General features: G+C 50.0%; 1 protein-coding gene across 1 annotated transcript; it reads right to left on the reverse strand.

Annotated features, from left to right (window-relative positions):
* Positions 1-2,259: 2,259 nt before the first annotated feature.
* Positions 2,260-11,569, reverse strand: LOC149851748 (C-type lectin domain family 1 member A-like). Its single transcript, XM_090030419.1, has 5 exons — positions 11,490-11,569; positions 7,759-7,872; positions 4,864-5,006; positions 3,569-3,711; positions 2,260-2,533 (listed from the first exon to the last, which is right to left on the reverse strand). Exons 1-5 carry the CDS (start codon positions 11,491-11,493, stop codon positions 2,404-2,406), a joined length of 534 nt encoding a protein of 177 aa, XP_089886545.1. The 5' UTR covers positions 11,494-11,569; the 3' UTR covers positions 2,260-2,403.
* Positions 11,570-12,073: the final 504 nt, after the last annotated feature.

The following is a 12,073-nucleotide window of genomic DNA, read 5'->3' on the forward strand; positions in this document are numbered from 1 at the left end:
TGGAGTGCAAAAGTATGGGTATTTTCAATACTTGATATGCCCTTCAGACTTACCAGTGCTCCAGGGACTTTCCATGGCTTTATCCACTGTGTGCTATGAAACGTACTGCAACCATTTGTGATTGTGTACCTGGATGACATTGTGATCTTCTCAGAAGAACCTAGCCAACCTGTGACACACCTCTGAACAATACAGCAAAGGGTGTGCCAACACGGCCTGGTGATGAAAATGTAGAAGTGCTTGTTCAACCAAATGACAATCGAGTTCCTTGGATTTGGTCTGTCTTCTGAAAGCCTAAAAATGAACCCAAGGAAAGTTCAGGCCATCTATGAGTGGAAAGCCCCAAACAAGGTGAAAGAGCTCCAAGGGTTTTAGGGTTTGTGAACTTTTATTGCATACTTTTCCAAGGTAGTAAGCCCCTTCAATATGTTACTGCAAATAAAAAAAAAAAAATCCTGTTCTACTGGACCAAGGTTGTCCAGCAAGCATTAGAACATCTGAAACAGGCCTTCACTTCTACCGCTCTAGTTAAAGTGTCCTCTCCCTCCACCCCACAGCATGTGTATAGATGTACTAAAAGACCAGCTGGAAAAGGCAAAGGAGGTTTACAAAGGACAGGTGGACCAATATCAGCAGCAGGGGCCTTGATTACTCGATTGGACACAAAGTATGGCTGTCAACACAACACCTCCAAATTCACCAGCCCTCTCAGAAACTGGCTTACAGGCATGAATGTTGCATGCTGGCAGTGGCGGCCAGAGGTGACCAGGGACTGCCCGCAGACACCAGCAGCGGGGTGGCGAGTCGTGACCGCCTGCAGTTGCTGCCGACAGTGTCAATGGTGCCTTTTTGCAGGGGCTGAACCGCCACAAACAGGGCACATGTGCACCTGTGTGCACCACCTATGCATCACCCCTTCTTACAGGTATATCAGCCCTTTCCATATCACCCAGAGAATTAATCCAATCTGCCCCTCATAACACTGAAAATCCATCTGGTCTTTTACATGTCCCTGTTCGAGCCGTACACAGAAAGCACACTCCCTCACTCATCCCAACCTTTTTCACCACCCGTAATGGTGCACGAGCAGGAAGAATACTAGCTCAAAGATATCTTTCAAGCCCAAGATGGAGATGAGGGAAATTACAATACCTAGTAGATTTGGTAGGGTAGGGACAAGAGGAACACATAGGGGAGCTAATTTGGTACAGAATATGTTATAAGGACCACTCATAAAAACCTAGGCCAACCCACCCTGAAAGGGGTTCTTGAAGCAGCACACTGGCAGGAGGGGCAGTAGCATCAGGCAGAGGCCTTGACCCAGGGGCTCTAGCCTAACCAGTGCAGTGCCTCAAACCCAGCTCACACTTCCCTGCCATACCAAACTGGTAGGCGCAGGTTGCAAGCATCCTCCACCTAGGCCTAGGCACACACATAATCCCTGCCACCATAGTGGCCACCCAGGTCAGCTGACCCCTATTCCTTCCCACAGAAATGCTTCACCTGCAATGGATCATGTCTAGTCAACAGGGCTCAACCTTGTTCCTACACTGTGCACCCTTGGCTTGTGCTGTTACTAACTGATGGATTCCTTGCCTACGTGACCTAGGTGGCCTCCTGACCTTGCTCTCTGCTTGACCTTCCAAAAAGCTGACCTGGCATTGGCCCGACCTCCCAGAAACTGGACCCAGCCTCCTGATCTTGTGCTCTGCCTGAGCCTCTGGACCCTCCACTTGGTTCCCCAGACAGATCTCCTGGCTTCTGACTTCCTGGCCTGAAGTGACCCCCAGACCTGGCTGCCCACAGCCTGAAATAACACCAGCCTAACAGAGTTGCCAGGTGTGCACCTCTTCCTCACCTCTCTGCCCCCATTATTCATGCAGAGGGATACAGGCGTAATGGGCAAAGGTTTATTTCAGAAGCAAGGTATAATTCCTATAACATATAGAGGACATGGAGTCTCCCCAGGGGAGTGAAGGAAACCTTATCCCTGTAGCTCTGGCACTTGGGCAAGAGTTTGCTTTGCAAGGAGCAGGGGGCATGTGTGCCTGGGCAGGGGCAGTCACTGTAAGTTGGCAGGTATATTTCCATCTCTCATTTCCAGGGGCCTGTGATGCTCCTATGGCCATACACACCGTTACCTCTTCACACTTTCTCTTTTCCCAAGTGGCTGCCAAAACATGTTCAAATTACAGGACCAAGGAAGTGAGATCTGAGGATGTAAGCAGGACAGCCGTATCCATGTCTGTTGGCTCCAGTACAGGCAGCTTCATTGCTGGGGAGAGAGATCCAGGAAACAGGCACACACACAAAAGTCCAGAGGGGGCAGAAAGAAATGATGTTTTCCTGTGTCTATGTAGCATCTCAGGCTGGCATTCCCACTTTTTTCCCTTTAATGTGTCTCTACTTTTTTTCCTTCTCACAAATGCAGAGGTGAGTTTCTCCACAGCCTCCAGGCTTAGCTTTCCCGCCTTGGACATAGGCACAAACCCTGCCCTGATCATTCAGATGACCGGGGTCTTGGAGATCAAACCTGGAACAGAAGTGCAAAGTTTATGGTTCATGTCTGTCCCCCTGAGCACACCATACCAAGACACAGGGCTGGGGGCTCTCTGTGCTGGTTGTACTGACAGTGGGTGACGCTGAACAATGGTTTAAGACCAGGAAGGTCTGGGATGCTTTTCTGCTCAAGGCTACAAGTGATTGAGTGGGACTAGATGTTCCCAGCAGAGAGTCTCTGCACTTTCGTGGCACACGGTACAAAACAGGGCGCACTAAAAATCACATTCTGGCCATCTGCACCCCTTCCTCACCTAATTTCCCCTCTGCCAGAAATTGCTCCTGGAATGAAACATGCTGAACAGTTTTCGTTATCTGCCTCCTATAGCTGACTGTTTTTCCCGGAGGGGTCCCCATTTCTATAGCTCATGAGAGAAAAGCCTCCACAGTCTCATATGTAAACCACAGATCACCTCAGTGTAGGCAGCATCCATAGTGTAAATTCATGTACTAAGTGTCTCGTCAGTATACCGCCTCCCCTTTCTCACCATCTCATGTCTCATAGCAATGATAAAATATTATGAACCATTGCATAATCCCAAATGGCTGCCCTTTACAAAGTGACTATGGATCTTAAAACAGACAGCTTTAGAGAGAAAGAAGTTATGTTAGTAACAAGAAGAGGTGTCATGGCTTTGGTCCTACCTCTGCTGTTGCACTAACAGGCTTCCCAAGGCCACCCCACACCAGTTTCCCTTGGGCTTACAAACTGTAGGTCTGTGTGTGCCGAGTCGAGATGAAAGGTCCCTAACATCTTTAAATACTTGTATTTGATCAGACCACAGCTCTGCAAGAGCACCGGGGAGCAGCAGTTTGCCAAAGGGCGGGGTGGGGGGCTGTTTGGGACCTGTGCTGGGGGTGGGTCTATTGCCAGATGAGTCACTGGCAAAGTTCAAGACCCCACTTGTTTGGTGCAGTCTGAAGCTCCCAGTTCCATGGTGAACTGCATACTGGTGCGAGTGATGCATGTTGGTGCAGAGGTGAGGTCACCCTAGTGACACAGACTTACAGGCCAGAGGACAGCTCTGTGTTGTCTTCCCAGACCCACTTCCTGGACCCAGGATCATATGACAGTCCAATCCAGAAGGGGTAGTACCAGACAACACCGTTACGATCTTCATAATATTGATATAATTCTTGTTTTATGAAATCCTAAAATGGAGAGAAGGTGTCAGCTGTCAGGGAGTGCAAATGCCTGGAAAATGCTAGCAGGGTTGTGGCTGTTCCCCACACACAGTCCCCATGCAGACCTCAGTGCAGAGATCATCCCTCTAGGTAATACTGGGTTCTCACTTCCAGGGTTACAACCTGTTCGCTCACCTACTGATTACCTCCAAAAACCAGGTGCGTTCGGGCTGATATATTCAGAATGGCAGCCCAGACCTTTTAGATGCCAGAAAAATCCCATTAACATGTGTGGAGATAGTTCAGGGTGATGGTAAGAGCCCAAATAATGATATTCTTCCAAAACTTCCAATGGGAACGCCCCAGGGGCCCGGTCTTTGCTTTGCCAAAGGTTACACTGCAGCCTTGGATGTTTCCTTAGGCCACAGTTTTCCCCTTGAGTAGTGTGCTCAGCTACCAGCCAAATCGTAGACCCCTGCACAGCTCCTAATATGGAGGATGGGCCAACTGAGGAGGTGGAGGGCACCACAGAACCAGGCCTTGAGGCTTTGGATATTTTCTGCTCACAGAGTCCAGATCCAGACTTGTAGGCACATGCAGTTAGTGGCAGGCAAACCTCTGTGTTGCCATAAACCACATGCGTTACACATTAAACCAGATATGGCACTACTAATTTGCAGTGCTGGGCAAAATTTGCTGCTGGGATTTTCCTAGGACCAAAAAAAAAGGGAAATAAACCCTGTGAAAAAAATAGCAATGCCAAGCACACCAATGTGCTGTGTGACAGGACACATGAGAAGATGCGGGGGCTGCCTACTCCTCCATGTCCATGTGCTGCTGAGCAGTGCCTCACTCAGGCACCGTGCACTCCAGCCAGCTGCTCCCTGGATGGCTGGGATGCAGTGAGCCTCACGATGGGGAAGCAGATAGCTCTGGGCTGCCTGCTCCCCTGTCTCCCCATGCCACTCCCTGGCTGCTGGGGCACAGGGGGCCTCAGCATGGGGGCTGCCTGCTGGCTAACCTCACGCTGAGGCAGCCTTTGCCCAGCCACCGACACCTGCCTTCCCCACAACAAATTGAGCATTGAGACGTGTCCCACAGCGAAGCTCGTGAGCAGAGCCATGCCCATTCAGCTAGACAGTTTGCACTGATATAGTGTTACAGGAAGCATGCACTCACCAGCTCTCTTATTGTCCCAATGCTGAGCTGCTGGGCAGACTGAGACTTGCAGGAGGATTTACAATGTTCCCAAGTTCCTTTCTCAGGAGGAAAGAGATAGGACCTGCCCTCAGCAGCAGCCCACCGTGCTGGACACTTCTCCCCTGGAACAAACACATTACAGATCAGCTTACCCCATCCCCCATCACTCCAGTGCTGGGGACACTGCTGTCCACAGAGGGATTTCTGTTTCCTTCTTCTTTCACCTTCTATCTGGGGACAGGAGATGACGTCGTGACCCCACACTGAGAGGTGGGCAAGAGCCAGGAGCACCGGGCCCTGAGTGACAGGAGCCAGCCTCAGAAAGGAATCAGGACAGCGATGCCCGCTGTGGCCTGGGGAAGTGGTTCTTCATCTCCTGAAACCTTCTGAGAGGTCAAACCATTTTCCTATCCTGAATAAAGGTAAAATCACATGGGCATTTTTATCATCTCAAAACCCCAATTCATTCTCTGTTTGGGTCACTCAAATATTTCCACATTTTGAAAGTATCCCATTTGAATTTTTACCAATTTTAACATTTCCCCCCCGCAAGCTTCCTTAATTTCAAACGAGACCTCATGCCCTAAAGGCCAAATCTTTTTTTTTTTCCTTTTCCCTTTATGTAATATCAAGCCTTCCTTTTGAACAACATTGTTTTCCAACATTTCTTTGAAGGGGACAAGTTTGTGGCCATGATTTTGTCCCTCTCACACAGAAACACTTTGCTGAAGAGCCACAGATCTGCATTTCCTCAGGAGAAAGTGTATGGCCAGAAAGTGTTGAGGGAAGCCCCAGCCACTCCTGCTAAATTCACTGACATCTTCAGGACCAGGACCGTGGCCAAAACTGGGGCCAGATGGGAGGAAATCCATCCTCGGAGGAAGCCCTGGACTATCCTGAGCTGAAACCAAGAGGAAAGTGGAGGGAGTCAGGCTGGGAAGCAGGACAGTGAGGAGTGCCCATTCCTCACTCCTTCCTGCAAGTGGGGTCCCAAGGCAACATCTCTGAGAGATCTGTGAACATATTGGAGGACGGGAGATGCAAAGGAAAAGGATCCAGTCTCAAAAGATTAGAAAGCTTGGCTTAAGCTTCCTAGATTTCATAGACATTAGGGGTGGAAGGGACCTCACGAGATCATCGAATCCAGCACCCTGCCATAGGCAGGAAGTCTGCTGGGATCAAGTGATGCCAGCAGGATAAGCATCCAAACCCCTCTTAAATGAGTTCAGAGTAGGTGCTTGCACCACCTCTGGGACACTTGGACTGTAAAGAAGATTTTCTTTATGTCCAATCTAAATCGTCCTTCCAGAAATTTGTGGCCGTTAGACCTTGCTATCCCGGTGCTCTGGTGAACAACTGTTCTCCCAGATCCTGGGGCACACGCCTTATCTACTTATTGGCTGCCATCAAGTCCCCCCTGAGCCTCCTCTTCTCCAGGCTGAAGAGCCTCATGTCTCTAAAATATGTCTCTAGAAATGCAAGGTGCTGCACCTCAGAAGAATAAGCAAAAATATGAAAATAAAATTGGTGACACGTCGGTGGATGGCAGCGCTATGGAGGAGGATCCGGGAGTCTTGGCAGATCACAGACTCCGTCTGATTCTGCAGTGTGACGCAGCTTCACAGAAGGCAAATGCGGCTTGGGATGTCTCAATAGAAACTTTAGGTCGAAGACATGGGAAGTGATAGTGCCTCTACTTGACACTGGTTAGACCTCCTCTAGGGTACTGCGTGCAGCTTTGGGCTCCGTGCTTTGAAAAGGATGTGGAGAAGGTAGAGAGGGTCCAGAGGCAGGTGACAAAGATGATAAAGGGTTTGGAAAGCAAGCCATGCCTGGAAAGGCTGAAGAAGCTAGGCGTGTTTAGACTGTGGGAAAGGCATTAAAGGGGGACCTGACAGCCATATTTAAATACCTGAAAGGCTGCCACAAAGAAGGGGAATTCATGTTTTCTCTCTTGCTGCAAAGAGGAGGATTCAGACCAATGCCTTGAATCGGCAGCCAAGTAGGTTTAGATTGGATTTCCAGAAAAAAGTTCTTGGCTATTAGACTAGTGAGGCAGTGGGATATACTGTGAGGGGAGTTGTGGACTCTCAGTCACTGGAGGCATTCAAGGGGAAATCGCACAACCACTGGTCAGGCATGACGGAGGCATGGCTAGGCCTGGATTCTACATTGGGTATTTCCCATGTTTCTGGACCTTTCTGGTTCCTGTACTAGGCTGGGAGGGAATTCCTCCCCTGCCTGCCCCCATCCCCCACCCCCATCCCTGTTTCCTATATGAGTCAGGGTTTCTTTATGCCTTCCTAGAGTCATTGGCTGTTGGCTGCAACCAAGGACGAGAATTTGGACTGCAATGCACCACTGGTCCTGCTGGGACTTAAAGCTGGAGGTTCCTGGCTAGAGGGTCTTGCCCCTCCTCTCAGGGTCAGACTGATCACCATATCTGGGGTCAGGAAGGAAGATGGGTATGGACTGTGGCAAGGGGGTTGCCTTCCTCTGTAGTTGGGGGCATAGCCCTCTTTCTGGGATCTCTTGAGCATGTATAAACAACTTTTAGAGAAGCAGGACATTGGCTGCTGTAGCCCTGTGGCAGGTTAGGGCATGATGCCTCGTGGTTGTGTCAGGGTTGACTGAATTGTTTTCCTATGAGGTTAGACAAGGGAATTGTATAGGATGGTTTGGATAGGGATGATGCTGCCTCAGGCAGGGGGTTGGACTAGATGAACTAAGGAGGACCTTTCCCACCCTAATTTTCTATGATTCTTTCCCTTCTCCAAGGTCAACATGTTTCAGAGGGAAGGCAAAACTCTGCGGTACAAGGACAGTCTCCCAGATAGGTCTTGAATGTACATCTCCTGCTATTCCATCATTTACCTGCATCACCAGGCTGTTCAGCTGGACTTTCTGGACGGCCTGGATGCTGGCCTGGGCAGGACGGCAGCAGCTGGGTGACGTTTCCCTGCTCTTGTCTGTCCTTAGAGAATAAAACTTCAGAACACCACGACAGTGTTACAGCAGAGTTTCACAGATCCGACATTCTCTGATTACAGTGAAAAAAAGGACCTGATAACACTAATATGACCCACAGTTACTGCTTGAAGTCTTCAGATAGAGCATTTATTCCACTGAGGGAAATAACAGTGATTTTTCAATAGTGAGCCCCAGATCTGCAATGGAAACCTGCCTGCTCACCTTTCCACCTGCCTCCCTCCTCCTTTATATGGTCTAAGCAGATAGAAATGAGTATGAGTATTGCAAACCATGATGTAATTGTAACCTTAGAGCATTTGGGTCATAATGCCACTGCTCCTGTCCAGTGTGATCGCAGGCTACAATGGTAATGGGGCTTGTCCCCAGCTACTGCAATTGTAAGAGTGACCATCAGACCCAGATGAGAATTGTATACAGAATTTATTTCAAATGGTCAATGCACGTGCTGCAAAACTACCACTTTCTGTAAGTATGAACATTCTGGTTTCCACCTTTTGAAATCAGGAGAATTGTAGCATTTTGACTTGATGAACCAAAGTGAAATGTTTTCTGTCCAGTTAGTTTGGCCCTAGTCTGCATCTATGCGGGGTGCCACAAGGACTTGGGGCACTTGATACTGATGTACCTACTGGCCATCTCTCCTCCTGTTCACCTAGGTACACCCAGCTCACCTCATGTCTCTTTCACACACGGCTCTCAACCCTCTGACTGAGATGCTTGGGGCTGTCATGGCACAGGGCCCTAGGAGCGGCCGTGATCTCTCCTAACGCCCCCTACCGTGCCAAGTAGGCGATGCAGCACCCTCGTTCTCGCCCGCCACATCTTTGATGGTAATTGTTAGTCAAGGGAGGCTGCCTTTCTGTCCCCTTTTGACACGGTGCTCTTCGTTTCCGTGGCCCCTGTTCTGCTTAGGTTCAATTGGTGCACCCAGCCTCATGGGCCATGTGTGGCTCCTACCACCCCTTATACCACGCCCCAAGCCTGTCTGATGTACCGGATGTTATTGGGTCAATTCTTGTTATGCCCCCCTCTCCAGGGCTTCTACCCGTACGCTCGCCCTCTCCGGGGCTTCTTATTCCTGTATGCCCACCCTGGGGCTCACTGCGATGCTCTCGCCCTCCCTGGGGCTTGCCTTTATACAGTCGCCCTCCCTGGGGCTTCTATTCTCATACGCCCGCCTTCTCCGGGGCTTAACACATGCCCACTTTCGGCTTTGCGCCGGTGCTCGCACTGGGACTCGTCCCACTTGGGCTCAGGCGGCATCAGCCCTACCCGGCCTTTAATCCCGACTGCTGTGCCTTTTCTGGCACCTGACTAGTGTGCCCTCCCTGGGGCTTCTTATTCCCATACGCCCTCCCTGGGGCTCAACGCGATACTCTCGCCCTCCCTGGGGCTCTGCTTGCGCTTCCGCCCTCACTGGGGCCTCGCCTCGCGATTCCCGCAATTGAGGCTCAGGTGGCCATAGCCGTGCCTGGCCTCCAGACCCCTTTCTTGGGTCCAGCGCCCCACTGGGGCCTCTCGCCTGTGCCCCCACTGGGGCTTTCCCCACAATACTGACCACACTGGGGCCGGGGTCGATATACCCAAAACGCAACGCCCTCTCTGGCGCCAGGAACCTCATGCTACTGGGGAGCTCCTGTGAGGCCTCCTCCAACCCCTACAGCCTCGCCCAGTCTTCCGGTTGTATACTATAAACAGAAAACTCAAGCCCCGGGGCTACCACATAAACTCTAAGCAACATGGCTAACCCTCATTCAGCTCCCTACCAGGGCTTCCTCCACCCGGTATCCTTGACCAGAAGCTGCTCAGGCCATCAGACTTCCCTACTCTGCTTGCTCCCGCAGAGCTCCTTCTTCCTCGACTGCCAAAGGGGAACTGTTTCCCTGGCCTCAGCCTGGATCACCTTTATATAGGTCAGGGCCTGCCCCTTCTGGTCAGCTGACCAACTGCGGTTGCCCCAGCAACCGGCACCTGTATCTCTTCATAGGAGCAGGGCACCAGAGTGCCCCTGTGACAGGGGCATCATGGAGGTCAAATGACAGTAGGTGCACCACTGGAGATGTAGTGCAACCTGAGCGACCAGCAATGGGGACAATGGGTTGTAAAGGGGACGGGACCCTGCCCTGTTACTGAGAGAGAGAGAGACTGACAACTGTGCTGCAGCTGAGGCAGGCTGTGAGCTACAGGAGCAGATCCAGGGTGAGTGCATTGTGCACTTGCTCCTCCCTTTGATCCCTGCACCAATCAATTTAAACCCAACTGCCTGGGAGTGGCAGTAGCATTTGTAGTCAGGCAGTGCTGAGGGAGTCACTTGATTTCATGGCTCATTATAATCTACCTGATCCCTTCTCAACTTTTTGTTCCACAGGTGTTAATAACCCTCTCTTCTTTTTAATGCGCCTCATATTCCACCACTTGAGATAGCTTTTGTGTTGCTTTCTGCCGTCTGTTAACTGCTCCTCCTAAGAAAGCTCTGATTTCTTAGCCCTTCAGATTGTTTATAACTCACTCCAACGAGGTTATGTCTGTTTGCTTCAACCTTAACCTGGGTAATGCAGCCCCAGGCCCCAAGCATATTAGCACAGCTTCTAATTTATCCTTAACTGGAGAAACCTATGCGTTGTTTTCTATGTTATGATGTGCCTCACCATCTGCACCCCACTTTCAGAATGCTAAATCTGTCCAAGTTTGGCTATACAAGCCCAGCTACAGAGGCAGAGAGGGACAGTCTCATCTGCTTGTGTATTTTAATATTGAATTGACTCAAAACATTTCTGGATTAAAAAAAAAAAAGGATGGACTCTCTCTCCTGTGAAAAATATCAGTCTTTCTGCTGTACACTTTTGTCACGGATGGAGAAAAAAGACAAGGTACAGTGAGGTCACTTCATTAGTGTCAGGGGCAGAGATGAGGTTAGAGTTCAGGAGCAAAGCCCATGTCATCACCATCGGGTGGGACTCTGTATAGGACATTGCCTCCTACACGCCAGGACTGTGGGCAGGGATGTCCAGAAGGTCCAAGAGGACTATGAAATGGCTCCAGCTAACAGCACTGACTTAGCATACATAGAAATTGTGCCAGAAGGGCATGCTGGTGGTCTCTTTCTCATTGTCTGGTGCTATGGACATGGACACCAGCCCCTTGGCTCACTTCCACTCTACCAGCCGTTCTGCAATCAATTCATCTTGATTCCCAGCTCCACACTGAACATATCTAATTCCCCAAATCAAAGTAGGGATTTGGAGGCCTGTGGCTCTGTGTTATCTGGTATCCAAATACTGCTGTACTCTGGTGCTACGTCTCTACTCTGTTTAGGAGTTATGTTTCAACCTGAAGAGGAAGGCATGTATTAAAGAAAATCACTGCAAGAACTTGCAAACCAGAAAGCTTTCACACAGCTCATGTCCCAGCTTAGCCTCCCCCATTTACCAGGTCCCACCCCCTGCTTCATCTTGCATGTACCCCACACAGACATTTAGTATTTCAGTGATATAGTGCAAATAGTATAGCATTTCAGTCTCCTCCCAGAGCCATCAAAAAACACTACCTTGCCCTTCCAAAACATTACAAGAACTCCTGTCACATCTGCTGTGGCTCCTTCACCCTGAACTTACCCATGTAACCCAAAACTCCTGTTGCTGTCAAAAAAAACAGACAGAGAATCCCAAGAATAACTGTAGCACACTGCCATCGAAGTGGTGGAGCTGAAGGATATAATAAGAGAAATAAAAATAATATGGCATAAGTATTGAAATCTGAAAAAATATATAATGTACCATGTAAAAAAACCAAACCAACTTCAGGAATTAAAATGGAGAAACCCTTGACTGCACATCTATAAATATGTTTCCTAGAAATAGCTGTGATTGATGGGGAAAAAAGTGTGGGTATCAGGGAAAGTGAACAGTGAGTGAAAGAGAAGTTTCTTGGTGCTAATGGACTTAGTGGGGAGGGAGGGAGCATGGGAGGCTGGGAGTAGGGGTGCCATTCCTGGGCCTGCACAAGGCAGCAAAGCAGAGGGAACAGAGCGGCACTCACCCCAGCCCCGGCTGCAGCAGCCCTGGGAGCGGCCGGCGCTACCTACCTGCAGCTGCTGGGCTGCACCATGCTCCTCCCGCCCCCTGTGCCTGGCTCCACTTGTCCCCACTCACCTCTGCTCCTGGGCTGCTCTGTGCCCTGGTGCAGGCAGCTGGTGTTG

This window comes from Crocodylus siamensis, unplaced genomic scaffold (genome assembly GCF_052110815.1).
Source record: "Crocodylus siamensis isolate JL-2025a unplaced genomic scaffold, ASM5211081v1 HiC_scaffold_290, whole genome shotgun sequence".
Classification (NCBI taxonomy): Eukaryota; Metazoa; Chordata; order Crocodylia; family Crocodylidae; genus Crocodylus; species Crocodylus siamensis.

Coding starts and splice junctions, on each gene's coding strand:
- LOC149851748 (XM_090030419.1), bottom strand. Junction 3,712..4,863: donor TTGGGACAATAAGAGAGCTG/GTGAGTGCATGC, acceptor TCTCCATTTTAG/GATTTCATAAAACAAGAATT. Junction 2,534..3,568: donor ACAGAGCTGTCCTCTGGCCT/GTAAGTCTGTGT, acceptor CTTCTGTTCCAG/GTTTGATCTCCAAGACCCCG.